This window comes from Phocoena phocoena, chromosome 8 (assembly GCF_963924675.1).
Source record: "Phocoena phocoena chromosome 8, mPhoPho1.1, whole genome shotgun sequence".
Taxonomy (NCBI): Eukaryota; Metazoa; Chordata; class Mammalia; order Artiodactyla; family Phocoenidae; genus Phocoena; species Phocoena phocoena.
The window spans coordinates 21,105,760-21,133,560 of record NC_089226.1 but is presented as its reverse complement, the minus strand read 5'-3'; the positions used below and the strand labels follow the sequence as shown (position 1 = coordinate 21,133,560).

Sequence of the window (27,801 nt, the reverse complement as noted above, 5' to 3'; positions counted from 1 at the left end):
CGGAGCACACCGCTGCCGGTCCTCCCGCTCCACCGCCTTAGCGTCCCGGCGTCCGAAGGCGCACCCGAGCCGGGCCATGCAGCCGGGAGCGGCGCTGCAGGCCGTGCTGCTGGCAGTGCTGCTGGCGGGTCTCCGGGGCGCGACGGGTCGCCTGCTAAGCGGTGAGTGCGCGCGCGCTGGGGCGGGGGCTGGTTCCCGGGCGCTGGGCTGCGGCACCCACTGCACCCCACCTAAGGCTGACCGTCCTCAGGGCCACGGTGCCTCTTCTCTGGCCCTCCGCGGAGTGGGTGGAGGGGTGGCGCCCCCGCCCCACCAGTGGACTTAGCCCTGCGGCGCCCCCTACTTCTAGATGGGGCAAGCGCCCGGCTGCAGAGCCTAGCGCCGGTTCCCTGCGTGTCCTGGACCGCGCGAACTCCGTTCCCCGCCCAGGGCTGCCATAATACCGAGAGACGTAGGCTAGATGGGGCAGTGAGCAAACTGCCCCAGTAGGCGCCCCCTCGGTCCGCTCCACTGAGAGCGGCGCAGTAGTCCCCGGGACCCCCACGCAGGGCTTGTCCTGCCCACCAGGGAGGTCTCCTGTCCCGGGAGACGGTGCGTACAGTAGGGATTCTGGATCGGCTGTGCCGTGGGAACCCCAGCCCGTTACTCCTGGTCTCTTCTGGGGGGAAAGGATCCAGCGCCTGGAATAAGAGCGCTTAGAGATCGGGAAAGAAGCCTAGTTAGCGCGGGGCAAGCCCCTCCTGACTCAGGGGAATGACTCTCTCTGCTTCCTTCCTCCTGTCGTGTCACTGCAGCCTCGGACTTGGACCTTAGAGGAGGTACAGTGCTCTGGCTCCTTGCCTCTTCCATTTGTTCTGCATGTCGAGGCGGGGCGGTGCGGGATGGGGGGCGGCGGAGGGGATGTCCGTTCCCCTTTCTCAGGTTCCCTTCGCAGGCAACAGATTGGCCAAGAGGGATGGAGGAGAATGAAAACCTCCGCTCCGTTATCGGTGCTTCCGAAGCTGATTGAAGGAATCTAAAGTTGGTTTCAGGATGGGGTGGGGCGCAGGGTGGCAAAATGGGAGGGTAACCGAATTCAGCTGTTTGGGTGACGGCTGTACGGGCTCTGTCCTCGGTGGCCGCCCTTCCCCTTCCTGCAAATGAGAGGAGAGAAACACTTCCTGAAGGCAGGGGGACCAGATGCACCCTGGGCCTTCTTCCAGCTCTGGCTCCCTCTGGCACTCACTGCCTGACTTGGGATGTGTGGCCAGGCTGGGCCATACAGGAAACTCGTTTAAGGTGTTATGTTTTCCCTTGATAATCCAACGATGGAAAAGTGGGGACTACCAGTAAATTCAACTCCACCTTGGGGGTGCCTGGGGCTCATTTGTTTTTCCTCTGCTGCCTCATTTGGAGCCACCTTTAAGGACTCATAAAGCTGAGCTGACCCAGCCTTCTCCCCAGGGAGCATCCCAGCCACAGCTTCTCTGGCCAGTGGTCCCTAGTCTCTCTGGAACACCTCCTTAGCGAGAATGTCCCACTTTTGAGGCCTCCTAATTTGCTGATGGAGCAGTCCTGTTAGAGTTTCTCTATTCAGCAAAAGGAGAAGAGTGACAGAGAAGGGGAGAAGCAAAACTTTTACAACTTGTTTATTGCAAATTTCTTTACAAAGGCGATGAAAGAAGAAACTGAAAATAAGAATTCACAGGAGCTTTCCAGATTATCTGTATGTGCTCTGTTCCCATTTAAGCACTGAAAATGCAGTTAACTGCCTGTGGCCTTTTGTTCTGTATTCTGGACGATTTGGAGAATAACTAATGCTATCTGGCTCTGTGCACAGTTGCAAAACAAATTAGGAAAATGAGAACATTCTATGAGAGCTGGGAAGAGGTTCCCAAACCAAAATCCTTTATTCCTCGCTCTGTGGCAGTAATTCACGCCCACAGCCCACAAACTGGCTCTGCATTGCAAGGGATTCCCCTTGTTGAAATCTGGTTTTCACTGTACATCTGGATCCAGAAACATGCTGTGTGTTCCTGTGGGTTAGGAAGCGGCAAGTGTTTCTGTATTCCCGGCACCTAGCACAGTGCCAGGCATGAGCGTACATGCAATACATACTGACTTAACGAAGGAGCGATGAGGCTAATGTTTTGGGTGCAGCACGTCTTTAGACACCCAGACACAAGCCAGGGTGGTGTGTACTGGTGAACGATTTTTTATCCGTCCTCAGTAGAATCCCATCCATTTGTCCTTGATGGTCTTCAGCCCTTCAGGTGTCAGTCAGATGAGACATATTACATGGGCTCCCAGTGCAACCTGAGCCTGTGGTGGCGTGGGGAGCAGAGTTCAGTGGTTATGGCTGTGACTTTGTAATTAGATCTGGGTTCTGACTCAAGTCATGCTACGGATAGCTTATGTGACCTTAGCCAGACTAATTTCTCTGAGCCTCAGTTTTCTCATCTGTAAAATGGGGCATAAACAATATCTACAACAGTGGATTACTATAAGTGTTCAATGAGATAAGGTATGTATGTAAATGCAAAAGCCCTTAGCACAGTACATGACACATAGTAAGAGTTCACTGAACCTTAGCAGTTGACTTTAGGCAAGACCAGTAGCAGAAAACCCCATGAATCTGATGCTTTTATCTTCTGCTTATACCATAGATTGGGTGAATATTCAGTCCTGCTATTGATACATACGCAGAGGGTTCCAGGGTAGAGGAGCCCACGCCTGACTTCAGAATGCCTCTCTTACCTGAAGGAACCCCCAAACAGAGATAACTCACTTTAAGCCACACTTAGTCTCCTGCGACTCCCTAATGGCATGGAAGTGTTATTTTTTGCCTTTAAGTGAAACCATAAATCTTCATCTACCTCTCTTTTAAAGATTAATTTTAAATGTCTGCTTTTCAATAATCTGTAATGGAACAAAGAAAACATGGAGTCTAAATCACTGTGTCTCCACACTGGAAGGGGTATTAATTTGCTCTGAGAGCTTAATGACACTAAAACAAACCACTGATGAGTAATCAGAATTCCTGCAGCTTCATTCAGATGCCTCCAAGCATCCCTGCTCTGGTATATGTTGGGGGCACTAAAATAGGTAGGCTTCTTTTTTTCTCTAGGTCAGCCAGTCTGCCGGGGAGGAACACAGAAGCCTTGTTATGAAGTCATCTACTTCCATGATGCTTCTCGAAGACTGAACTTTGAGGAAGCCAGAGCAGCCTGCAGGAGAGATGAGGGCCAGCTAGTCAGCATCGAGTCTGAAGATGAACAGAGACTGATAGAAAAGTTCATTGAAAACCTCCTGGCTTCTGATGGTGATTTCTGGATTGGGCTTAGGAGGCGTGAAGAGAAACAAAGCAATGGCACAGCCTGCCAGGACCTTTATGCCTGGATCGATGGCAGCACAGCAACATTTAGGTAAGTGTGTGGAACTCACAGCAGCTAACTCACTTGATGTAGCTGCAAAAAGAGGCAGGCTGGATCCACGGTGCCAGTCAGTGTGGAAGAGAAGTCCCAGCCAGGCAGAGCCCTGAGGGGATAGCAGTACTGGCAGGGCCACTGACCAAAGCAGTAAGGCGGTAAATCAGCCTTAACCTAGGTCTAGAGAGCTCTGTCCAGGAGGGTGGCCCAGAAGCACAGCTTCAGTGGCACACAATGCTGGAAGTCAGTCGTTCTGGCTGCCCGGCCTTTTGGACTAGAACCCCAGTGAGAGATTTTTTAAAAAATTTTTATTGGAATATAGTTGATTTACTATGTTGTGTTAGTTTCAGGTGTACAGCAAAGTGAATCAGTTATACGTACACATATATCCACTCTTTTTTAGATTCTTTTCCCATATAGGCCATTACAGAGTATTGAGTAGAGTTCCCTGTGCTATACAGTAGGTCTTTATCAGTTATTTATTTTATATATACTAGTGTGGATATGTCAATCCCAATCTCCCAGTTTATCCCTCCCCCCACCCCCTTACACCCTGGTAACCATACGTTTGTTTTCTACATCTGTGACTCTATTTCTGTTTTGTAAATAAGTTCATTTGTACCCTTTTTTTAGATTCCACATATAAGTGATATCATATATTTGTCTTTCTCTGTCTGACTTACTTCACTCAGTATGACAATCTCTAGGTCCATCCATGTTGCTTCAAATGGCATTATTTTGTTCTTTTTTATGGCTAATATTCCATTGTATATATGTACCACATCTTTTATCCCTTCCTCTGTTGATGGACCTTTAGGTTGCTGCCATGTCTTGGCTATTGTAAACAGTACTGCAGTGAACATTGGGGTGCATGTGTCTTTTCGAATTATGGTTTTCTCTGGATGTATGCCCAGGAGTGGGATTGCTGACCCAGTGAGAGATTGAAGGCCTGTGGGGCTGAAGGGCTCCAGACTGCAGGAAATTATGATGACAGGCAAGAAATTAGAGCCAAGATCTAATTCTCTGGATTGACCAAGAGGGGACTTAAGGAAGCCTGCAGTTTGTAGAGCCCTTCTAAACCCACAGCACTGGACTCACTTCACACACCTGCCCCCAGCACCATGGCATTGCCATCGTCCCTCCCTAAGAAAAGCAGTGACATGGAAGAACGTCAAAAAATATCAAAATTAAAAGGCAGACGTAAGACTGGAAAAATGTTGTAAGAAATTTAACAGTTATGATCTTTTTATAATAAAGAGTTAATATAAGTCAAAAAGCACTAAAAGTTTATATAAGTCAGTAAAACCCCAAAAGATAAAGGGGCAAAAGACCTGAGCAAACAGTTCACAAAATAGAAAATCTAACTGGTAAACAGTCATATGGGGAAAACATTTAAACTCATTTTCAATCAAAAGAATGAAGATTAGGGCTTCCCTGGTGGCGCAGTGGTTGAGAGTCCGCCTGCCGATGCATGGGACACGGGTTCATGCCCCGGTCTGGGAAGATCCCACATGCCATGGAGCGGTTGAGCCTGTGAGCCATGGCTGCTGAGCCTGCACGTCCGGAGCCTGTGCTCCGCAACGGGAGAGGCCACAACAGTGAGAGGCCCGCGTACCGCAAAAAAAAAAAAAAAAAAAAAAAGAATGAAGATTAGAATATATCTTTATTACCTATTCCATTCAAGACAGCATGAAGTTCACCCATTATGCTGTTCAGATCCACACCTTCATCTAAGTTCCAGGAGTCGTTCCTCCAAGATTCTCGTGGGCCTCTCTCCTGGGAGAAACTTTAGAAAGGAAGCTTAGGAGGAACTACACTCCCCACCACTGCAGCTGGTCCCAGCGCCACGCCTGATATTTATTGACCCCCCTCCTCCTCTGTGAAGTCTAGATTCCCTTCACCCTCTGTTCAGGGAGCCTCAATGGCTCTCTCACCTTGTGGCAGGACCCAGACCCTCATCCCTGAAGAGTGTGAGGCCTAGTCAACTTGCATTGCTTATGCTGGAGTGATTTCACTTTTCTGCTTACCATCAAAATTGGGCACATGAGTACCAACAGGTACCCAAGTAGATAACCTGGCTGTCAAACATATCTCTCCTGCTTGTAACAGCCGAGATACCTTCGCCTCACGATTAGGGTCCTGCAAAGAGAATGACTCCTCTTCTTGCCTGCTGGTTCCTGGACACAAGAATCCCCAGATGTCCAAGTGGCAGCCATTGTTCATAGTTCAATAACACTCTTGCTGTATCTTCTGGTGGAAGGATTCCCCCAGAATGTACCAGGACCTCTAAACCCACAGAGCTCAGCATTGCAGAGACAAGAAACACAAATTCCCCAAGTAAGTACTACCAGTGAAGGTAAGCAGGGCTACTCCTCCTTTCATAAGCTATAGCTTTACGAAATGTATTTCTTAAAGAATAAGACCTGAAAGTCAAAATTACTTCTTTATCCACGGGCTGCAGAATGGATGTTGTGGTACCAGGCATGAAAACGATACTAATCTCCTTGTACATCTCCATCAGAGCTCTTGGGTGACCAGGTGCATTGTCAAGGAGCAGTAATATTTGGAAAGGAATCTTTTCTTCTGACAGTAAGTCTCAACAGTGGGCTTAAAATGTTCAGTAAATCATATTGTAAACAGTTGTGCAGCCATCCAGGCTTTGTTGTTCCATTTATAGAGCAAAGGCAGAGTAGATTTAGCATAATTCTTAAGGGTCCTAGGATTTTTGGAATGATCAATGAGAACTGGCTTCAACTTAAAGTCACCAGCTGCATTAGTTTCTAACACAAGAGTCATTCCGCTCTTTGAAACTTTGAAGCCAAGCATTGACTTCTCCTCTCTAGCTACAAAAGTCCTAGATGGTATCTTCCATTATAAGGCTGTTTTGTCTACACTGAAAATCGGCTGTTTAGTTTAGCCACCTTCATGAATTATCTTAGCTAGGTCTTCTGGATAACTTGCTTCAGCTTCTACATCAGCATTTACTGCTTCACCTTGCATTTTTCTGTTATAGAGAGGCCTTTTTTCCTTAACCTCATGAACCAACCTCTGTTAGCTTCAAACTTTTCTTCTACATCCCTTGGCTCCCAGACCCCAGAATACTCTTGGATGACACAGGATGATACAAAGGTCAGTGATTCAAAATGTGCACTGTGGCTTGGAGGATGTTGGCTCATCCTCACAAAGTATTGCCTCTAAGCTAGTGCTTCAGCTGTGTTTTCAACAAGTTCATCCATCACTCTGTCAAACTGGCAGCTTCAGGATGGGTGAATATGTGATGTGACTAGTAAATCCCCTGCCTACGCCCACATCTCCTTTGCTATAAACTAGGTTTTTTGGTCTGATGAGATCTTATTTGGAATTCTGTGCTGGTAGATCAAAGACTGTGTAAGCATTTGGATAGTGGTGCTAAGGCCTTGAGGCTGGAAAAGCAAACCCATACCCAGATTGTATGTCTATTCCTATCAACATGAATCATTGCCCCTTTCAGGATGGAAGGAGTCCAATGTAGTCAACTTGCTACCAGATTCTAGGCTTGTCTCTGTTCCCAGCAGACTGGTTGTTGGGCAGTAGCTAGATCAGCCTTGGTGAGTGGGAATGGCTACTGTTGAGCCCATGCATGGCCTCCATCCCTGCCACCATGGCTACCCTAGTATGTACCTATTATACCAGAGCTGGGGCAGCTGATAACAGGCTGGCTGACATCAACTGGCTAAGTTATTTTGTCTCCCTGGTTGTTTAGTGCCTCTTCCATGCTAGAGGCTTTTTGGTGGGCTTTAACATATGATAGATTTTCATACTTTACCCCTACTCCCATATGTCTATTCACATCACTCTATCCAAGAGCTCCTTGTCCCCAGTCTTCCACTTTTTATCCTTTTAGACTTCTAATCAACTGGCTAAGCTCTTTGCCTTTACCCCTGAGTTTTTATATAGTCTAATCTCTAATAAGTTCTCTTTCTATACTAAGTGGTTAACTAGGTATATCAGCTAAGCTCTGGCCATTGGGAGGATGTTTCCTTAACACTTGATCTTTCAGAACCATCTCTGAGTGGGACTGTAGTACAGCTGCTGCCCATTTGGAGTTGTACCCCCATGCTTGGCTGACCTATCCATGAACCAAGCTTAGGCTGCCTTTATCAGCTAGTCGTAAGGGATTCCTTTATGCAGCTATAGCTGTAAGCTGAGGGACAGGCTCTGGTACAACAGTGGTAGATGTCATGGCAGTCTGCTCTACCTGTTCATACAGTGCCATCTGGTCCTAAATATACCTCTTCCATCTTGTAATGAGTTGATTCCAGGCCTGCCTAATCTTTTGACTAGGTATGTCTGACAGTGTCTCTCTTACATTGAGCAAGTTGGATTGCATGTTCTCTTGGTGCTCCTTGCCTAGTATCAAGCCAGGAGTTGCTTTGCAAAAGGTGATTTTTTTCTCATCTATAGATGATATGGCCTTGCTGTAGAATCTTAAGGGTTTGCATTGTGATTCTGTCATTGGAGCTTGTACAGATTCTATATGGCATTATTTTTCTCACCACTGATACCTCTAATAATAGGGTCTGATGGATCATATGGCCCAAGTGGGAAGTCTGCTTCCATCACAGCCTAGAACTGCTTCAGAGTCCTTTTCTGCTCTGGACCCCACTCAGAGACACCTGTCTTTCATGTCAACTGGTATATAGGCCAGAGCAGTATTCCCAGGTGTGAAATATGCCACCTCTAAAACCCAAAGAGACCTACCCCAGGCTATGCTTCCTTCTTAAAATTATTGCAAGACGCTTCAAATTATTGTGAGATGAAGTAATTTGACCTTTAATTTGAAAGGGGTGTTCTGGCATTCTCTAGATCACTAGACACCTACCCAGTTTCATGAAGTAGCAGGCCCCTGAATCTTCAAACGTTTACCTCCAACCCTTGGAGCACTTGAGTCTTACTAAGGCCTCCAGTCCTTGCTCATCTGGTTCGGTTAGCATGATGTCAGCAACATGGTGGACCAGTGTGATTTTTTGCAAGATATCCAGGCAGTCTCTTTTCACATCATATTATGACAGAGGGTAGGAAAATTAGTATAGTCCTGAGGAAAGACCGTAAAGGTATACTGATATCCATTCCAAATAAATGCAGACTGTTTTCTGATTCTCTTTCTGATACAGGTGAAAAAGAATGTACTCACCAAATCTGTGTATTAGGTACCCAAGGACATGTTAAACAGCTCTAGCAAAGATCCCACAAATGGCATAGTAGGTACAATTGAGACTTCTAGTTGGTTGAATTTGTGCTACTCCAATGTCATCCTTCAGGATCTGCCTGGTTTTTGCAGGAGCCAAACTAGTGAATTATATAGAGATATGACAGGGAATACCATCCTTGCATTCTCTAGGTCTCTAGGAGTGGCACTACTTTCTGTCATCTTCGCCTGGATAAGATATTGTTTTCTATTTACTATCTTGGAGAGAATAGGGAAGAATGCCCTTTCAGAGGCTTCCACTTGACCTTCTCCACTATTATAGCTCTTACCCCATAAGTTTTCAATTCATATATTTTAGGACTGGGGAATGACCACTGGATGGGTCCACTGTGAGCTGGTCCTGATCTCAGAGAGACAGCAGTGAGTGGTCCTGAAGAGAGATCTTAGTTCCCTGCCCAGGAATTGAACCTGGGCAGCCTGGATGAAAACCAGGAATCCTAGCCACTAGTCCACCAGGGGCTAGAGGCTAGAAGCAAAGTTCCCCTAGCTGTTACCCCCACTGGAAAATGCGTTTCTCAAGGAGGCAAAAACTATAAAAGCAGGTACAAAGTTTATTATTAGAGACACAGCATAACATGTGGGAGAGCACACAGAGAAGCAGTTCGTTTATTTAAGACAGAAGCAAGGCAGAAATACACACCTAGAGAGAAAGGGTTCGGGCATCCTCTCTAATGAGGAGCGCGGTAAAGAGGTGATTTAAGTCCCTTATATAGGATAGTCCTTCTGGGTCTTTGTTTACCTTTGGCCAATTCTCTTCTTCTTTCACACCTGACCAGTCCTAGGACCCTCCCTAATATGCATGTGCGACTTTTTGCTAAGATGGATTCCACCACAGAGGCCTGTGGGGATATGTCCACACTTATTATGGGGTGGCGTCCCCTCCCTTTTTGACCCTCAAGGAGCCTTTCTGTGCATGTGCAGACAAAGAAGTTTTCCTTGACCTCAGGAGTGGTCATCTTATCTCTTTATTCCTGCGGAGCTCAGCTTCTGCCACTAGCCTTGTCCTTGGAGTGTCTGGGTGAGAACACAGCTTCAATTTTATTCCACTTGACAAACACCAGCTGTCCGGCCCAGGGACCCATCTATCTCCCATTTCAGTCCTGGGCCAGAACTCCATTTAATACTTAGCCTCAATATGCTCCCACTCAAAAGGGTAGTTTTAATGACACTTCAAGTCTTTGGGTATCAGTGTTGACTTGCACTCTGTGTCCAGCAGTCTTTGTAATATTTGGGTATTCCTCTTTCCCCGGCGTATGGTTACTTGAGTAAATGGCCATAGGTCCCTTTGGGAGAATAGAGGAAATTACCATGTGCACCTACTGTGGTGTTGCAGGGTCCTTCCTCCTTCTAGCAGTGAGTTCCAAGCCTGAAACCTGGCTCAAGTCCAGTAACTAGATGCCAGGCATAATATTCCAACCATTCCATCACCTGTGAAATAAAATAACATAAAGCCATAGGGCCAGTGGGGAGGAGAACAGACAAGCAGGAGGTCTACCAACAGGGTTGGAAAATTGCCTGGAGGTGACTGATGAGGTGCAGAGCCCAGCCCCAGTCAGGATCTCCAGCTCTCCAGACAGTGTCCAAGCAGACTTGCAAGCTCAGCTATCATCCAGGTGAATTCAACCCAGTGGATTCAGCAGAGGATTTTCCTTTCGGTGAACTGCAGCACAAGACTCAAGCAGAGCCATATGAGGGTGCTACACAGAGAGCTGTCTCTTAGCTGTCTCCTAAGGAGGGGCTCTGACAAGAGCTAGGCAGAGCAGCAGGGCTCATCTCAATAGCCTGAGCATCAGGGGAGATCTGGGCCCCAGAAGGAAACTGCTTAGGTGAGTAACAGGCGAACTACAAAGCCCAGCCCTGAGTCAGCACATGGGGTGGGTGCTCGCATCATTTAAACTATCTATGGAATCTAAGGCTTTAATCTGGCGCCCACATATCCAACTGGGTGGCAGCATCATTTAATTTCGAGTACCATTGGGGCTGCTAGTGCACCCCGTCCAGGAGCTGGGGAGACAGAGACAAGAAATCAGGCGGCAGAGGCTGACAGAAGGGCTCATCGGCCTGATGAAGTAGAAACAACTTAAAACCTGAAGAAGACTACTTGGGCCTCCCGCTTTTGCCCCCACCCCATCTCTTGCTTTGAAGCCTCTACATACTGGAAAGTCTTGCTCAGATGCTTGAATCTTCTATCTGCTCCTCAGAGCTAGGAAGGCAGCTATGGCTGTTGAAAAGCATGGGGAGATGGAAGCAAGGCAAGCTCTGGATGAGACAAGCCATGCCTCTCTCAATGCATCTGATTTCTAAAAAAAAGAGAAACAAAACCCAGTTAGCCAAAAGCAAAAAAGAAATAAGATCATCCAGACTTGCCCTGCTGGCTGCTTTTTCTCATAATTCCTTTGCAGACATTATATGGTAATATATCCCTCCCTGCAAAGGCAAATGTCAGATGATTGATTGTGATGTCCGTATCAGAAAGCATGGTTCTACTTACTGGTAGCACTTCAGTTCCTCCCTGTCTCTTAAGTTCCTGGCTCAGTGGAACTTGATAGGAAAACAAAGGCTTTGAAGTCTTGTGGTATCCTTCTCCAGTTGCCTCCACTGTTGACCCCTTTCCTACAGGAACTGGTATGTGGATGAGCCTTCGTGCGGCAGCGAGGTCTGCGTGGTCATGTACCATCAGCCATCAGCACCTGCCGGAATCGGGGGCCCCTACATGTTCCAGTGGAACGACGACCGATGCACCATGAAGAACAATTTCATCTGCAAATATTCCGCTGGTAATGAATCCTCTCCCAAGTTATATGGCTGAATTCTCAACCTCCTCTCTCATTCCATAAGCAGCTGCTGGTTCCAAGAATTTGTCACGTGGTCTCTGCGAAAGCTTGTTGCAAATGCCAGCAGTGTTAAACATTGGGAGTTCTTGTGAAGGGAGATGTAGTGACACTTCCTCACTGGGGAATAATTCTAGCACAGGAGAGGGGTATTAGATGCTAAGAGAAAGGATGAAGAAATGAAAGGGTCTAATTTATGTATGATAAGGCAAGAATTATGAGAACTTCAAGAAACAAAAAGCCCTCCAAGTGGACAATTATAATTCTTATTCCCTCCATATATGAGATTGTATGCTGTAAGAGCTTGGAATACAGTAAGTCCCTACATACGAACCTTCAAGTTGTGAACTTTCAAAGATGCGAACCAACGTTTGCATGTCCAGTCCTGTAAGTTAGTTCACGTGTCTGGCGTACATTGTCACATGCGCACATCCTCTACAAGTGGTTGTGCTTTTGTGTACTTTACTGTACAGTACTGTATAGAGTATAGTAGTACAGTATCTTTATTTCAAGCCCAGGATGTCCTGAAGCAAGTGTAAAAGCAGTAGCGATGCAGCTGGTACTGTACTGTACTGTAAGATTTAAAATGTTTTCTTTATGTTTTCTGTTTGTTTTTTATGTATTATTTGTCCGAAAAGTATTATAAGCCTATTACAGTACAGTACTATATAGCCGATTGTGTTAGTTGGGTACCTAGGCTAACGTCGTTGGACTTACAAATGTGCTCTCCGAATGGAACTCGTTCGTATGTAGTGGACTTACTGTAAAGAAGAAATATGAAAGGAAGCTGACCATTGTTCCTGCAAGTCTTCTACCAGCCACGTGACATTATTTTCTGGGGCTTTAAGGAAACAGAACAATGACCAGAGGAGGTAGATGATAAAATACACCAATTTTACTGACACTGGGCAGATAGAAGTCACTTTGATGAGCAGGGCATCATCCTGCCCCGTAGGGCACCCTCTAAATACATGCCTTGCAAATTTAATTGACGTTTGCTTCTAAATCTGTGAAGGGTTTTGAATTGGCTACAAGCCTGTAGTCTCACTGTGCTGAGGTTTCCCAAACTCCTCCGTTATGTTGGACTCTGATCTAAACATGAAGTGATTTTTGATCTGTTACGGAAGTTTCTCACCTCCCTGAAGCCAACTGCTTGACCCCAATTCGGCATCCTTTCCTGACAGAAGTAGAATGACTTGTTAGTTACATCTATTGAGGGACTAAACAATCCTGTCATTTTTAAATTGTCTGAATTTGACTGTGCTTTTGCTGCTAAAGCTGTTTTTCCTCCCTCTTCACCCCTTCGGATGAATTCTCTCCAAAGACCTGGCCTTCCCCACCATACAGAGTTGTCTCAGGCAGGGAGGTTGCGAGGACTGAGGATGGCTTAGCAGGGCACATTTTTAGAGCAATTAAAGCAAGGCGCTTCTTACAAACTGGCTACCCATCACTTTTGTTCCTCATATCCTATTATCTCCATGATTTTAAATGTTGTACTTCTTAAATATTTTCTGAAATGTGAGATTTTGACATTTGTTTTCATAGCCTTTTATTTTTGGAATTTGAACCTAGTTAGGTTTTGTTTTTAATCATAATCTTTATTAATTTTGCTACTGCCTGATTTAGACTGAGTCCTGGCAGGAAAAAGGTGGCACACTCAAAGGGTTTAATGAGAAGAGTATAATAAAATGATATTTGCCAAGGTGTGGGCACAGAGCATGAGATGGTGAAGTGCCCAGGAATTAGCTACAATGGGAAGTTGTTACTACCCCCAGGTTTCAAGGAGCAAAGGGGAGTGACTCCAGAGAAAGCTTGGAGTCATGGAAGAGGAGCCACCCAACAGGAGCTGTAACCAGAGAATGCAGCTACTGTCAAACCACAGTGACGTGCGAAGGGGGCCTGGGGGATAACTGCCAGGACCCCTCTCTTCTCCTACCCTCTAATCTCCTGCTTCCACCTCCTACTGGTTAAGTCCAATCAAGAACCAAAGGACAGGACTTCCCTGGTGGCACAGTGGTTAAGAATCCACCTGCCAATGCAGGGGACATGGGTTTGAGAAGGTCCGGGAAGGTCTTTCCTGGTCCGGGAAGATCCTACATGCTGTGGAGCAACTAAGCCCGCATGCCGCAACTACTGAGCCTGCGTGCTGCAACTACTGAAGCCTGAATACCTAGAGCCCATACTCCACAACAAGAGAAGCCACCGCAGTGAGAAGCCCACGCGTCGCAATGAAGATTAGCCCCCACTCTCCCACTCTCTGCAACTAAAGAAATCCCGCGTGCAGCAGCGAAGACCCAATGCAGCCAAAAAAAAAAGAGCCAAAGGACAAGGGAGCCACAAGACACAGTCCATAGAGTTCAGCCTGCCAGGACACAGAGAAGGACCAAGAATAGATCCAGCAGAGAGAAGTGGGCACACGGAGAAAGACTAACACATTGCCTTTGCGTGCCCCCCCCCCCCAGGATAAGTTCACACACCTCAGCACACCATAAAAAATTGGCTTGATCAGACCCTTGCCTGTCTCCAGCCCCAGTTCTTAGCACTTTTATTCCTCCCCGATCCCATTCCCCTCTGCCCGCTGTGAAGTTCCCCAAGAGCTCTTAACTGCTGTTTCCAGTGCTTGGAACACCCTTCCCTCTTTCCCGGTCAGCTCATTCTCAGCCCAAGTGCAGTAGGTGATCCTTGATGATAATGATGATGAGGACAATGATGATTTTCTATAAGGGGCGTTATTAGGACAATCTGCAGAATTTGAATAAGATCTGTCGATTGGTTAATATATATATCAATGTTGATTTCTTGGTTTTGATAATTGTACTATGGTTATGTTAGAGTATTGCTCCCCCTCCCATCTTAAATACACACTGAAGTATTTAGGGAGTAAAGGGTAACTATGGCTGCAACTTATTCTCAGGAAAAAAGTTATGGATGCGTCTGTATGTGAATATATATATGTGTATGTGTGTGTGTGTGTACAGATTTAGATACAGACTTGTAGATATAAATATATAGGATATATATAAAGAGAGACAGAGAGAATAATTATATAAATGAAACATGATAAAATGGTAACATTTTGGTGAAGGATACATGGGAATTCTTTGTACTAGTCTTGCAAATTTCCATAAATCTGAAATTATTTCCAAATAAGAAGTTTTAAAAAATCACTTCCTCTGGGAAGCATCCAGGGCCCCTCAGAACTAGGTTAAGTGTTCCTCCCATGAGGACCATAACACCTCACACACACAGTACTTTAACTGCCTGTTTACAAGTTTGTCCCCTTCACTATATGGTTGGCATGAGGTCTGGAAATATACGTGTTTGACCAGTTAATCCCTGCACTTGATGGGCTAGGGGAAGGTCACCCAGTATGGTTGCAACAGGATGGCACTACATCCCATTATACCAGAGGGCAAGGGACAGGTTGAAAGATAGCATCTAAAACTAGATTTGACAACATGATCACATAGAGTAGGTGGTATGCTAGCCAGATCTGATCACTTGATTCCACCTGGGGTGTGCTAAAGGCATAGACGCATTCAGTGGAAATCAGAGACAAATCATCTGAGGCCATGTGTCACAGACCATTGCAGCAATTGACGGAAGTGCTGCGTTAATTTGCCATGTTCACTGCAGTTTTGCCCAGTGGATTGAACTATGGAGGGACAAGAAAATGACTACATCGTGTAATGTCTTTGAATATATGATGTATTGCAATATATCACAAAATTAATGTGTTAATATTCTCCTGTACTTCCATGTTTTATTGCCATCCTGTATAATATAAGTTCCTTAGAGGGCTGGGACTACTTTTCACTTGCTATTGTGTCTCTAATACCCAGCACAGAGTTTGTCTCCTTGTGATTTTAATTTTTCATTTGAATTTTTTTAATTAAAATCCCAGTTCAGTTACTTATTAGCTGTGAGATTTGAGCAAGGTGTTTAATCTCCGTGTACCTGAGTCTCCTTGCGTGCAAATTCAGAACCGCACTCACCTCATAAGGCTATTATCAGGATAAATTGTGTTCGTTTTTAATAAAACACTTAGAGCATGACGCTGTTTCTATCGTATAGCAGCCATTTTTAATAAATGAATGGATTTGCCTCATCTCTACACACACACACACGATTAAAAGTTTCCTTTCTGAATAAAACTTCAGAATAGCTTTGATATCCTGGCCTTAGGACTGTGAATTCTAAAATTTTGACCTTAGGGACCCCGACGCTATGAACCCAGAGCATCCGATCAGTGTAGAGTCACCGCCAGTACAAAAGGCTGACACACTTTCAGCCAAAAGTAGAAACATTGATGTAGGTCGTCTGTGCAGCCCGACTATCCGGAGGCTCTTAGAAATATTTTAAATGACTCGTGTTCTAGATCACCAGGCTCTGCCTTGGGGCTGGCCATGGTCTCCTTAGTCCCGGGCCACTTCCACTGCTTGCAGATCAGTATTTGTTGCTCTAAAATATCCCCAATAGGAATTGATCAAACGTCTTGGATTGCTTTACAACACCGCAGGCCTGGGTGTAGCCCGGGAGGAGTGGGGATTATTGTTGAAACCAGATTAGCCATGTGTTCCTAAGAGTTAAAGCTGCTTGATGGTACATAGGGGTTCATTATACTGATCTTTCCGCTTTTGCGTATATTTGGAAATTCTCATATTTAAAACTCTTAGTTTTAAAGCTAAAAAGTTTACTTTTTAAAAAAGAAAATGGTGCCCAAGTAAAACTGGGGAAAGGCTAGTCTTTGTGCGGAAGAGATTCTTTGGACTTACTAACATGGTTTCTAGTGTCTGATAATACTAAATGAAATTTGTTGGACAACTGAATGAACAAATAAATGGATGCTATGCTCTGGCCAACTTCATTCAGATGGCGTGGAAATTTACTTATTACTCTCATCCTTGTTTCTTTCTGCTATAGAGAAACCAACAGCTCCTTCTACAAGGCCTGGAGGTAAGACTGTCAATTGAGATTTGAGTCAATTTGGGCTGTTTCACAGGTTTAGAAGCTTTTCATAGGTTTAGAACCACATGTTCTTTAAACCAGATTATTCAGCAGAAAGACCACTGGTGTTAACCCTGACCCTTTGGACAGGTATATGCCACACTGGACACGACCAGTAGTTCATTAATCTCACTAGCGTTGTCTTTCTCTCAAATATCTGAAAAGTAATAGTTGCAAATTCAGTTTGGGATGTTACGTGTCATTACTGACAAGATGAAAGGAATAGTCCAATCTAATGATCCAAGAAGCAAGTCAAACTGATAATTTATGGTCCTAGAAGTGAGTTGTTGGCCCTTCCTCTTGGCACTTCAGTACTTTATGGGCCTTGATGTCAGCTGCCTGCTGGTTGTATCCATACATGATTCTTGGCAGCAAGTCTCACCAGAAAGATAAAGACAAGTAAACCTCTAGGTCAGCAAATTCAATTCTTTTACTTCCCTGGGTTTATAAATGGCACTGGTCACAATGCTGGTGCTTTTTGGCATCCCACCCTGAAGCTGGTAGGACCTCAGAGAATATCTGGATTTTGATGCCTTTCTCCAGGTTCTCAAGTCCATGTGTCTCTCTCCAGGTGAAGGAACAGAGACAGAAATGCCCATACTTCCAGAAGACACAGAGAAAGAAGATGCCACAGAAACACTGAAAGAAAGCAAAGGTATGTACAGAACTCTCCCAGAGAAAAATAGATAATAGGACTCTCCTGATCACGAATTCCCCATGATTATATACCCTACTTTGTTCTTTCCCACAGCAACTTAAAAATGGAACCAGACAGAGCACTTATGACTTTGTAAAAACTGCATTATATGTTAGATTTTGTCAGTGAAATGCACGAATGGAGCTATCCTAAGACAATTGGGGCGATTAGACAAGACAGGGGGTAAAAAAAAATCTGCGTGAAGACAGACGAGGCTTGAGAACCTCCCAGAAGTTGTTTGGGGGGAGGGGAACTAGAGAATGGATGTAGAGAAATAAGAGCAGAAAGACCCAGGCCGTGATTAATATTTCTTTAGGAGACAAATAGAGGAAATGGACATAAAAGATAAAAGAAAATGGAGTGATAAATTGGAGTGCTAATGGACTTTCAACCTCAACTCTCACCTCGAGTTTCAAGAGGGAGATCAGGGCTGGTTACTAGACTTATCATGGTGATCATTTCATAATGTATGCAAATGTCAAATCAGTATAGAATACATCTGAAACTAACATAATATTATATGTCAACTATATTTCAATTAAGACAAAAAAGAAAGATCTGAGTTTTGTCACTGGGCAAATTTTTAAAAAACACTTAATTTTTCAGTTTAGTTGTTTGCATAATAGAAGTAATAACATTTTTCTCACCTACCTGAGAGCATTTCTGTGTCCATAAAATGAAACAGGATAGTGCAGTACTGCAATAGTTGTGACACTAGCCACCCCATGTTAGCACAGACCCTACAGGTTAAGGGCTCAGTCCCCAGCAAGACTGCCCTCACTTCAGATATCAGCCACAAGTTCAGGGGTCCCCAGTCCACCCACACTTCTAATCAACTGGCTACAATTCCAGGGAGTGCCCCATCACGTTCAATAATTCACTAGAACAACTTACAGAACTCAGGAAAACACCATACCTATGACTATGTTTTATTATAAAGGTTACAAATCAGAAGCAGCCAGGTGAGACACATACAGTAAGGTCTGGGAGGGTCTCGAATGGGGACTCTCTGTGTCCTCTCCCTGTGGAACCAGGATGGGTAATCACCTTCCTGGCAAATCAACGTGTTCACCAGCCGGAAGGCTCCACCGCGCTTTGGTGTGCAGAGATTTTCTTAAGGTCTCATTACGTAGCACAGTTGATTTGATCATTGGCCGTGTAATTGAACTCACCCCCTAGGCCCCACCAGCCCCCATCCTGAGACATCTCTGCCAGTATGAACTCTGATCTGGTCTGAAGGGCTCATGAATAAGGAAGTTACTCCTATTTCTGAGAAATTCCAAAGATTTAGAGCCTCCCGCCCAGGTACCAGGGACAAAGCCTAGTCAAATTCTTTATTATACAACAGATGTAATGTGTGAAAATGCTTTTTAAAAAATCCAAAGTGCTGTGCAGCAGTGGGTGGCATTTTTATTGCTCATTGTTACTACGGTGGTATTTAAAGTAGGTTTTGTTTTGAGGGTTTTTTTGGTGGTTGTCAGGTTTGTAGCCTCACAGAAAAACAAAGCCACAGCCTCTGGATGGTTGAGAATCTTAACCAGTAGGAGTAGGAAAGGGATCAGTCCCCAATCATTGATTCCTCCCAAAGCCCCTTGAGGGAAAATTCTCTGGTTCTAAGACTTAAGTCTTAGGAAAGGTAAGGATGGTAGATCTCTAAGTGCCCTCCACAGTCGCTGCTCCAGTTAGCAGTCAGAAACGTCAGCAAGGCTCTACAGTCTGATTCATGTGTTACACGTGACCTTCTCATTCACCGAGACTTCTGGCTTGTTTCTTCTTTCCTCAGTCTCCCCGATCCCACCTTGGAAACTACTGTTTCTGTCCTTAGAGTCAAAGACACCAGCACCCCCAAGCAGCCTCATCTTTGTTAACAAAGAGGAAGAACGAGAAAAGAGATAACCTCTTTCGTCTGAAAAAATTTTTAATTAATAAAACGGCCCATCTTATATTTGCAAGAAACCCAAAAAATGTAAACTTCTTTTCTCTCTGTTACTTCAGATAATAGGACAGGTAGAAAAGCCTCATTTATTGAAACTGGAAGACTTTGCTGTCTGGGTAACTATATCTGTTTCCTTCCAGAATGCGCTCCTTGGAATGCTCTGTGTTGATTATGCTTTTTTAAGCCTGTTTTGAAGCACACAGAAACACCACCAGTGCTGATAAAGTGTGCTTTTCTTTTCAGACGCTGCCTTGAATCTTGCCTACATCCTAATCCCCAGCGTCCCTCTTCTCTTCTTTGTGGTCACCACAGGTGTATGTTGGGTTTGGATCTGTAGAAGGAGGCAAGTAAAACCTTCATCATGTAAACCTTTGTGTTTTCTGAACTCTTCAAGATTTGGACTTCATTAAAAGCCACAGCAGCTCCAAGACAATCACTTCTACAGATTTGAGAGTAAATTTTCTAATGGGCTCAGGGCACTCAGAAGTACTAAGCATTGTGCTTAGCTGTGATTAAGAGAGTGATCTTACATTCTTTAATTTTTGTGTGTGTGGAAGATTTTAAACGACTTGAGGGGTGAGACTGTGTTATTCATCTGTGCGTCCACACGTCACTCAGCAAAGTGCTCTCACGCATGTATGCGCTCACTCCAGGAATGCTTGTTGGGTGAGTGAAGGAATGAATAGTGAGCCCTTTGAAAACGACTGTTCCAAAGCCTGGCAAACCACTGAAACTAAACCACTTAATTCAAAATGAAATAGCCAAATCCTTTTAATTGACTTTTAATTGAATTCACAAGTGTAGATTGCTACAAAATAGCTGCACTAAGTAGCCTAAAGCACCTCTGTTAGTGGATCATGTGCCACCATTGTTGAGGTAACCAGAGATCTTCTCAGCTACCTTTTTATTCCCCATCATCATGGTCTACAGAGAAGAAGGAAAGCAAAGGTACAGTTTAAGACTTGACTCCCTTTGATGACCAATTTAAGATAAACTAGTAAGATTCCAATGAAGATCCTGCTTCACTTAATAATAACTTCCTTATAGGATTATTAGAAGAATTAAAGCAGTTAATATATGCAGAATGAGTATATAGTAAGCGCTCAAAAATGTTATCTCTTCCTACGATCATTTTCATTAGTTAATTCCTTTTAACCTAAAAATAGAGTTCAGTTCAAAAACTTGCAAATATATTTTCTGACTGCTTACTCTGTGGTTGGGTCTTGATTTCCCTCCCTTACCTATCTATTTAGCACCTCACCACAATGTGGGATTGTGGCTTTGAAGCTGGAGTCTATCTCGGGGTTTTAACCATTTTTGTGCCACAGACCCCTGTAGCAGTCTGGTGAAGCCTATGGATCACTTCCCAGAACAATATTTTTAAATGCATAAAATAAATTACACTGGATTACAAGGGAGGGAATAATGCTGTTATATAGTTTAGCAAAATATCTCCAACAACTAATGTGAAACAGTAATACACGTGCTCCTTTATTAATGCTTCTTTATTTAGTGGTGAGTATAAGTGTCATAATACGGAAGTAGAGATGAGCATAAAATATGTGATGTGATATGAAAATGTCTATGATTTCTGTTGGTGAACAAGTCAAGATATTACTAGTGGGAATTCCCTGGAGGTCCAGTGGTTAGAACTCCGTGCTTTCACTGCCGAGGGGAACTAAGATCCCACAAGCCGAGTGGTGCAGCCAAAAAGAAAAAAACAGAAACAAAAACAAAAACAAAAGCTATTACGACTCAGGTTAACTGCCCACATTCAAAACTGAAGGACAGGGCTTCCCTGGTGGCGCAGTGGTTGAGAGTCCGCCTGCCGATGTAGGGGACACGGGTTCATGCCCCGGTCCAGGAAGATCCCACATGCTGCGGAGCGGCTGGGCCCGTGAGCCATGGCCGCTGAGCCTGCGCATCTGGAGCCTGTGCTCCTCAACGGGAGAGGCCGCAACAGTGAGAGGCCCGCGTACCGCAAAAAAAAAAAAAAAAAAAACTGAAGGACAAGCTCAATTTCACTTAGAGATGGATTTTTTTAAATGTGGTATTTTCCCCCATGCAGTTCTATTCATGGACCCTCTGGAGGCTCTGGGGATCCCAGAGTCATCACCTCCGTTCTGTGCTCTGGCAGCAGTGAGCAATAGATACATAACAACACTTTCCTCTTTTATTCCCACCCCACCCGAAACCTTGACCTGTAGGTTGAGGCAGGTGAGAAGTGCAGTGTAGTGACTGCCCAGAATGACCCCCTCCTGCCTGCACAGGGGCACCGGGATGTTCTCAGTCCCCTTGTCCACTGAGCCCTGGTTCTCTTTACTCCTAGGAAACGGGGGCAGCCAGGCCCCAGCAAGAAGGAGCAGCGCCCCACCTGGCCCGCTCCTCAGCCGGGGAACAGCCCGGACCTGGAGGTTTACAATGTCATACGAAAGCAGAGCGAAGCTGATCTAGCCGAGACCCGGCCGGACCTGAAGAACATCTCATTCCGAGTGCGCTCGCGAGAGGCCACTCCCGACACTGTGTCCTGTGACTATGACAACGTGGCCATGAACCCATCCGAAAGCGGGTTCGTGACGCTGGTGAGCATGGAGAGTGGCTTCGTGACCAACGACGTTTATGAGTTCTCCCCAGACCGAGTGGGAAGGAGCAAGGAGGCCGAGTGGGTGGAAAATGAAATATATGGTTATTAGGATGCATGAACGAACCCTGAACTGACAAGAATGGGAAAGAAGAGAGAAGCAAAAGTCTATTTTCTATAAAGAAAACACTCAGAAGGTCTGTGAAAGTGCTCAGATCAGGTCCTGGGGGTGAGCATGAGAGCCCCTGTTGAATCCGCAGTTTGGGCTATATCCCTTATCCCGGTCCCTCACCTGGCTGGAACTTCTGAGAAAGCACCTTGTCCAGCGTCTGGCACATAATAGAAAATAAACAACTGATTGTTACAACTGACTTTCAAGGGACAGTGCTTTCACTGGCGGGTGGGGTGGGGGTGGGGGTAGTTGCTGTGGAGCTTGGGAAACCAGCCTCTAGGTTCTGTTTCTCTTGCTCTGTACAGCAGCAAACATCATCACAAAGAGACAGAAAGTACAGAATCTTTGCAAAGCCCGCCTATGCCAGCCTCGAGCTGGGCTGCGCAACAGCAATCCTTATATCTATTTTTTTCAAAGAATCAAATCAAATAAAAAGCAGGAAACAGAATGTTAGTCAGTCTGTGTCTACAGCCCTTCTTCTGCATGTGGCCTCTGGGGACCGTTTTTTCTTTTTCCTGACATCCAAACTTGGAAATATCTAACTTGGAAACACTTTAGAAACTGAAAATGAAGTTTGAATCTAGGCTTCTCGGCTTATTTGTGTTCCCAGCCCTGTTACTGCACGTTGTTCTGTTTGTGTGTTTGTTTTACTGCAGCACCAACATAGCATTAGTAATAATGCTAATTATTTTACCTTTTTGTTTTCGGGATCTGACTATTTCAAAAACTTTTGGACTCAAATGCAGAGAAAAGTCACCTAACATCAGTCATTTACCAGACGAAGTTCTGAAGGTCATTATTTAAATCACCAACAACATCCCTCTATCAGCTTAATAATCTTAGTATTTTAACCATTCCTCGTATGTCTTGTTTTTGAATAGTTTGTAACTTTGCCTGACACGTGGAGCCCCAATCTAGGCAGAGTAAGCTCGTCTGGGTCGGAGCGGTATCAAATGTAGTGGATTCTAAGCAATGCCAATTACCTGCCTTACCAAGGCAGGGAGCAGGGGGGATAACAAAAACATCATTTATGCCTGCTTCAGGGAAGTGTGTTCTGTGGCATTAACAATATTGCAAGCAAAAAGAGTGACCATATAGTCTGAAGGACTGATTCATTGTCCAAAACACTGAAGTTCCCACTTTGCATCAGACTTCCTGGCTCTGTGATCTGTGCCTTTATCCGCCCCGGTTCCCCTATGCTCTGGCCCCTACTAGGCTGCGAGCTCCATGAAAGTAGGGATCCAATCTGCCCTGCCAGCCATATACCTCCTGCACCCAAGACAGTGCCTTGCGTAGAGTAAACCATCAATACTCGTTGGACGGATGAACAGTTCCTCTTTCAGAGTGATGTAAAATTACCCGCATATTTCAGCTTAAAAGTTTGTAGGACCCGATTTTCACACTCCACCTGGATGGGGGGAGGATATTGAGTTATTTTAGTTTGAAAAGCACTCCTACTGCCTGGGAAGAAGGAAGCATTAGTAACAAGTAAACAGAAGCTAGTTAACAACTTAATTATGTCACTGAAACTTAAAATGAGGACCCATTCTTAAGGCTATAATCAGAGCTAACCCTCTGCATCTTCCTTTTGTCATTAGTGTCTCGTCTCCGCTGGGACCCACAGATCTCTTATTCTGTGTTTGCACACAGCCAGTCATACCCTGTATTTACATTATTCAATTTCTTTTTTCTTCCTCAGATTTCTTAGCTTGAATTTAGCCAACTCCATTTCTATCTCTGATTAATTACACTTCACCAGTTTAACAAGCAGTTGTTAAATGTGAAGCATTATGTCCAAACTGAACATTGAGCTTACCCGTCCTGGTATCGTTTGAAAATTTAGTTAACCTCATTCATCATTTAAAACCATAGTTTCCAGCTTTTTCTTTTTCACTGTGACACACAATAGATGAAATGAATGTATCAGATAATTCCTTGGATCTATCCATTTAAAAATAATTTCTTGAATACCTACTATGTGCCTGCCACACACTGTGCCAGATGTGACACAGCCGGATGTCAGGCTAAGGCTTAGACAAGTGGGATTGTAGGTTATGTACATTTCCCAACATGGTATTTATAAAGCTCTTTTTTTTTTCTCCTGTTATACATTCATTCATTCATTCAAAAAGTTTTCACATACGTACTTTGTGTCAGGAAATACGCTAAGGTCTAGGCATATAATGGTAAATAAGACAGACACAGGCTCCATCCATGGAGCTTACATTCTAGTAGGGAATGAAGCCACATCAGAACACAAGTGAGTGAAAGAGAATTTGCTGTAATCAGTTTTTGGTTTTTTTTTAATTGTGTGCAGCTCTTTCTAGTCTCCCTCCCCTTTCCCTTCCCTTCCCTTCTTTCCTGTTTAACCCTTCGGTCCTGAAGCCATTAGGCAAGTCAGAGGAAGGTAGCGTCCATGTCCGGAGACATGGGGGGACTTGGTGGCTTAGATCAGAGTGTCACGGCAGAGCAGGATGAGGAAGATGTCCATGCAGAGCAGAAGGCTGGTTCGGGTGTGGCCCAAGTGAGTGAGGAGGCCATCCACACAGGCCGAGGGGCAGCAGCTACGATGGGAGATGGGCTGCACAGTGGTGTTGATGAAACAAGTGAGCATGCTAAGGGTAAGAAGCGCCAGGCTTCGCGCCATCAGAGAAGGGAGTTGCAGGTATGAAAAAAGAGAAAACTGGAGTGGGCTCCGTGATATTAGATTGAAATTAGAAATATCGGTGTGATCTCATGGTTTTCAATATACCATGTATATATATACATATATCCTCTAGCTGGCACTCAGATCTTGGCTTCTAAATAACATTCTCCAGTAAAATAAACCAGGGCTCCTTTTTTTTTTTTTTATTCAATACTCCAGTTCCTTCATGGTTTTGGTTTATTATTTTGTTTGTTTTTTGTTTTCTTTGTTTTTATTCAAGGCTCCTCTTTTAATTGAAGTATAGCTGATTTACAAAAGGGCTCCTTGAAAAAATTGCTGATTCCATGACCAGAGTAGGGAAAATACTAGGTTAGCTTGGAAAATTTTTTTGTGCGGGAAAGCAGGGAAGTACCCAAGAATGATGGGTATGTGTCAGTAGATCACAGGAGCCAGCTTACAGTGGGCAGCATTGGCCAAATGTGGGATAATTTCAGCATCAAAATAATTATAGTGATAGATTATAAACCATTGGATAAACAGGAAACCTTACTGATATAAAATAATAAATTAATAGTCTAATAGTGGATTGCAAACTGTAGAAAGAGTTACCAGATGAAGACCTAGGAAATAGCATGCCCAGAGACGGAAAAGCAACAAAGCCAATTCTGTACACCCCCTCTTTTTTTTTCCTTTAAAGAATAGTAAGTGGTTAGTAATTGCTAACTAATCTCAAGTTATTTTTGAATCCTGAGTTTGAATAGCAGAATGAAATAATGTCTATACTGAGTCACTGGAGCAAGGGCATCAGGAGAAACCAGTTTTTCAAAATAGAATAAGACCAGGTAGGGCTTTCCTGGTGGTCCAGTGGTTAAGACTCCATGCTTCCACTGCAGGGGGTGCCGGTTCGATCCCTGGTGGGGGAACTAAGATCCCACGGGCGGCACGGCCAAAAGAAAAGACCAAGTATAGGTTTCAAAAATACAAAGCTATTAAATATGTATTATCACAGAATAGACACTAAAGAGTTTTCTATCAATATAATGAGTTACATATTTTAACTAGCCAAATTTAGAGCCCATCAAGGGCTCAAAATTTGTTCTATTCCATTCTTATTTCTTCTCTTATGGCTTGTGTTTGGTGCAAAGCAATAACAAGCAGAGTCCATACTTGTTTGGCTGAACTGTTGTAATAAGAGGAAAATGCCAGTGAACATTTCATGTAAGGCAACTTTTGCTAGGAAGTTAGAAGCTGCTTTAATTGTTTCCACCACCAGGTGGCAGTGATAGGGTACCACAGAAATTTTACTTACTACTGTACTGATGTTTATTGGTTTCTGACAAGTGACTTTCTGCAACTATAAGGGAAAGGGAAGTAAAAATGATATAAGGAGAAATAAGACAGTACAATGAAGTAGTTAAAATCCTGGGTTCTAGAAGCAGAGTGTCTAGGTTCTAAATCCTGCTTCTGCCACTTACTGGCTGTGCAATCTTGAACAAACTACTAAATTACTTAAGCCTCATTTTCCTCATCTTTAAAATGAGGGTAACATTACCTACCTAAAAGTGTTGTGAGAATAAAATCAGGATTATATTCAAAGCATTGACACATGTTAATGTGTTGAATTGCATCCACCAAAATTCATACGTTGAAGTCCTAATCTCCAGTACATCAAACTGTACTGGAGAGAGGGTCATTGCAGACATAATTAGTTCACAAGAATGAAGTTATTCAGGTGTACTCTAATCCAATATGGTCAGTGTCCTCTTAAAAAGGGAAAACTTGGACACAGACACTCACAGAGGGAGAGCATCATGTGAAGATGAGGGCAGACTTGGGGTGATGATTCTACCAGCCAAGGACCACCAGAGATGGCCAGCAACCACCAGAAACTAGGGGAGAGGCATGGAACAGATTCTGCCTCAGAACCCTTGGAAGAAACCAACCCTACCAACACCTTGATCTCACACTTCCAGCCTCCAGAACTGTGAGACAATACTCTTCTGCTGTTTAAGCCTCCCAGTCTGTGGTACTTTGTTACAGCAGCCCTGGGAAACAAACAGCACGTGAAAAGTACTAATTCATATTAGCTGTTATTAGCCCTGAACACTTTTAATATAACTGTACCAAGGCAACAAGACCATTTCTACTGTAAATTAAAGTGCATTTTCCAGCTGTCATGGATTTATATCCTACACACACACACACACACACACACACACACACACACACACACATACCACCCAAATCATGACATACTATGGAGCAAGAGAGAGCAAAACTCCCAACACAGGGAGGGGGATTTCAGTGAAACACAGGAAGATAACTGCTAACAATGAGAATTATAAGGTCTTCATCCTCTGAGGAAGCTCACACAGAGGTCACATGACCCCCGAGAGGGGGTAGGATTTGGAGCCCTGTGGTTTTGCGCCTCCCAGCCACACCCTATAAAACTGTTAGTTCTTCTTAGCAGAGGGGGCCTCCTGCTGGTTGGAGAGTTGAATTTAATAACTGTAGCATCACTCTTCATCTCAGGGCATGAATTTCAGTCATTTTCCTTTGACCCTAGAAAAGCTGGGAAAGGAAAGGGGGCAAAGAAGCTTGGTGGTAGGTTTTTTTTTTTTCTCTACCAAGATCTAGAATCTCTAACAGCCAGTTTTATTAAAGACTGAGATCAGTTAGGTAGTATTAAGGCTGAGGAACTCTGCCCCTAAGCCCCACTCCCAATCCTATGCCGCACGTGTCCTCAACATTTCACCCTGAGCCCTACCCCACAGACAATGAATATAAGAGTCTTGAGTAAATTAATCTGGAATAGGAAGCACTTCAAGTTGTCATACTTGGCAGATAACTCACCCCAAATCATCCCTTCCTCAGGCTCAAAGAAGGGACTTGGGCCCACTGGGTGGGCTGGAGGGCTGTCAGCAGTTAGGGGAATTTGGAGCTGTCTCTTTTGTGTGTACGATAAAAAGAACATAGGAAACATTACCTACGAGGTAATGGGCTGGATTAGAATTTTAACTAAAAGGAATTATGGATGTGGGGACTTTGTTTGGTTGTGAAATGAACCAACCAACCAGAAAAGACATCTTGAGACAACTGAAAAAGACACCTTCCGTCCCACTCTGTTTTGTCTAGCTAACTCTAATTTGTCCTTTATGACTCCATCTTCAAGCTTATTTTTTTCCATAAGGCCTTCTCTGATATCTGTACTTATCTGTCTTAATTACATGGAGCAGCACAGAGTCAGGAACTTTGTTATGTTCACCTCTGCATCC

At 44.3% G+C, this 27,801-nt stretch overlaps 1 protein-coding gene across 2 annotated transcripts; it reads left to right on the top strand.

Annotated features, from left to right (window-relative positions):
• Nucleotides 1-76: 76 nt before the first annotated feature.
• Nucleotides 77-22,071, top strand: LAYN (layilin). 2 transcript variants are annotated; one of them, XM_065882305.1, is made up of 8 exons: nt 77-161; nt 795-818; nt 3,107-3,404; nt 11,275-11,432; nt 16,410-16,442; nt 17,065-17,148; nt 19,370-19,469; nt 21,456-22,071. In XM_065882305.1, the coding sequence occupies exons 1-8, from the start codon at nt 77-79 to the stop codon at nt 21,817-21,819; spliced, it is 1,146 nt and encodes a 381-aa protein (XP_065738377.1). In that variant the 3' UTR covers nt 21,820-22,071. The 2 variants fall into 2 exon arrangements, with proteins under 2 accessions (XP_065738377.1, XP_065738378.1); XM_065882306.1 differs by lacking the exon at nt 795-818.
• The last annotated feature ends 5,730 nt before the right edge of the window (nt 22,072-27,801 follow it).

Coding starts and splice junctions, on each gene's coding strand:
- LAYN (XM_065882305.1), top strand. CDS start 77: ATGCAGCCGGGAGCGGCGCTGCAGGCCGTGCTGCTGGCAGTGCTGCTG. Junction 819..3,106: donor GGACTTGGACCTTAGAGGAG/GTACAGTGCTCT, acceptor TTTTTTCTCTAG/GTCAGCCAGTCTGCCGGGGA. Junction 11,433..16,409: donor CATCTGCAAATATTCCGCTG/GTAATGAATCCT, acceptor TTTCTGCTATAG/AGAAACCAACAGCTCCTTCT.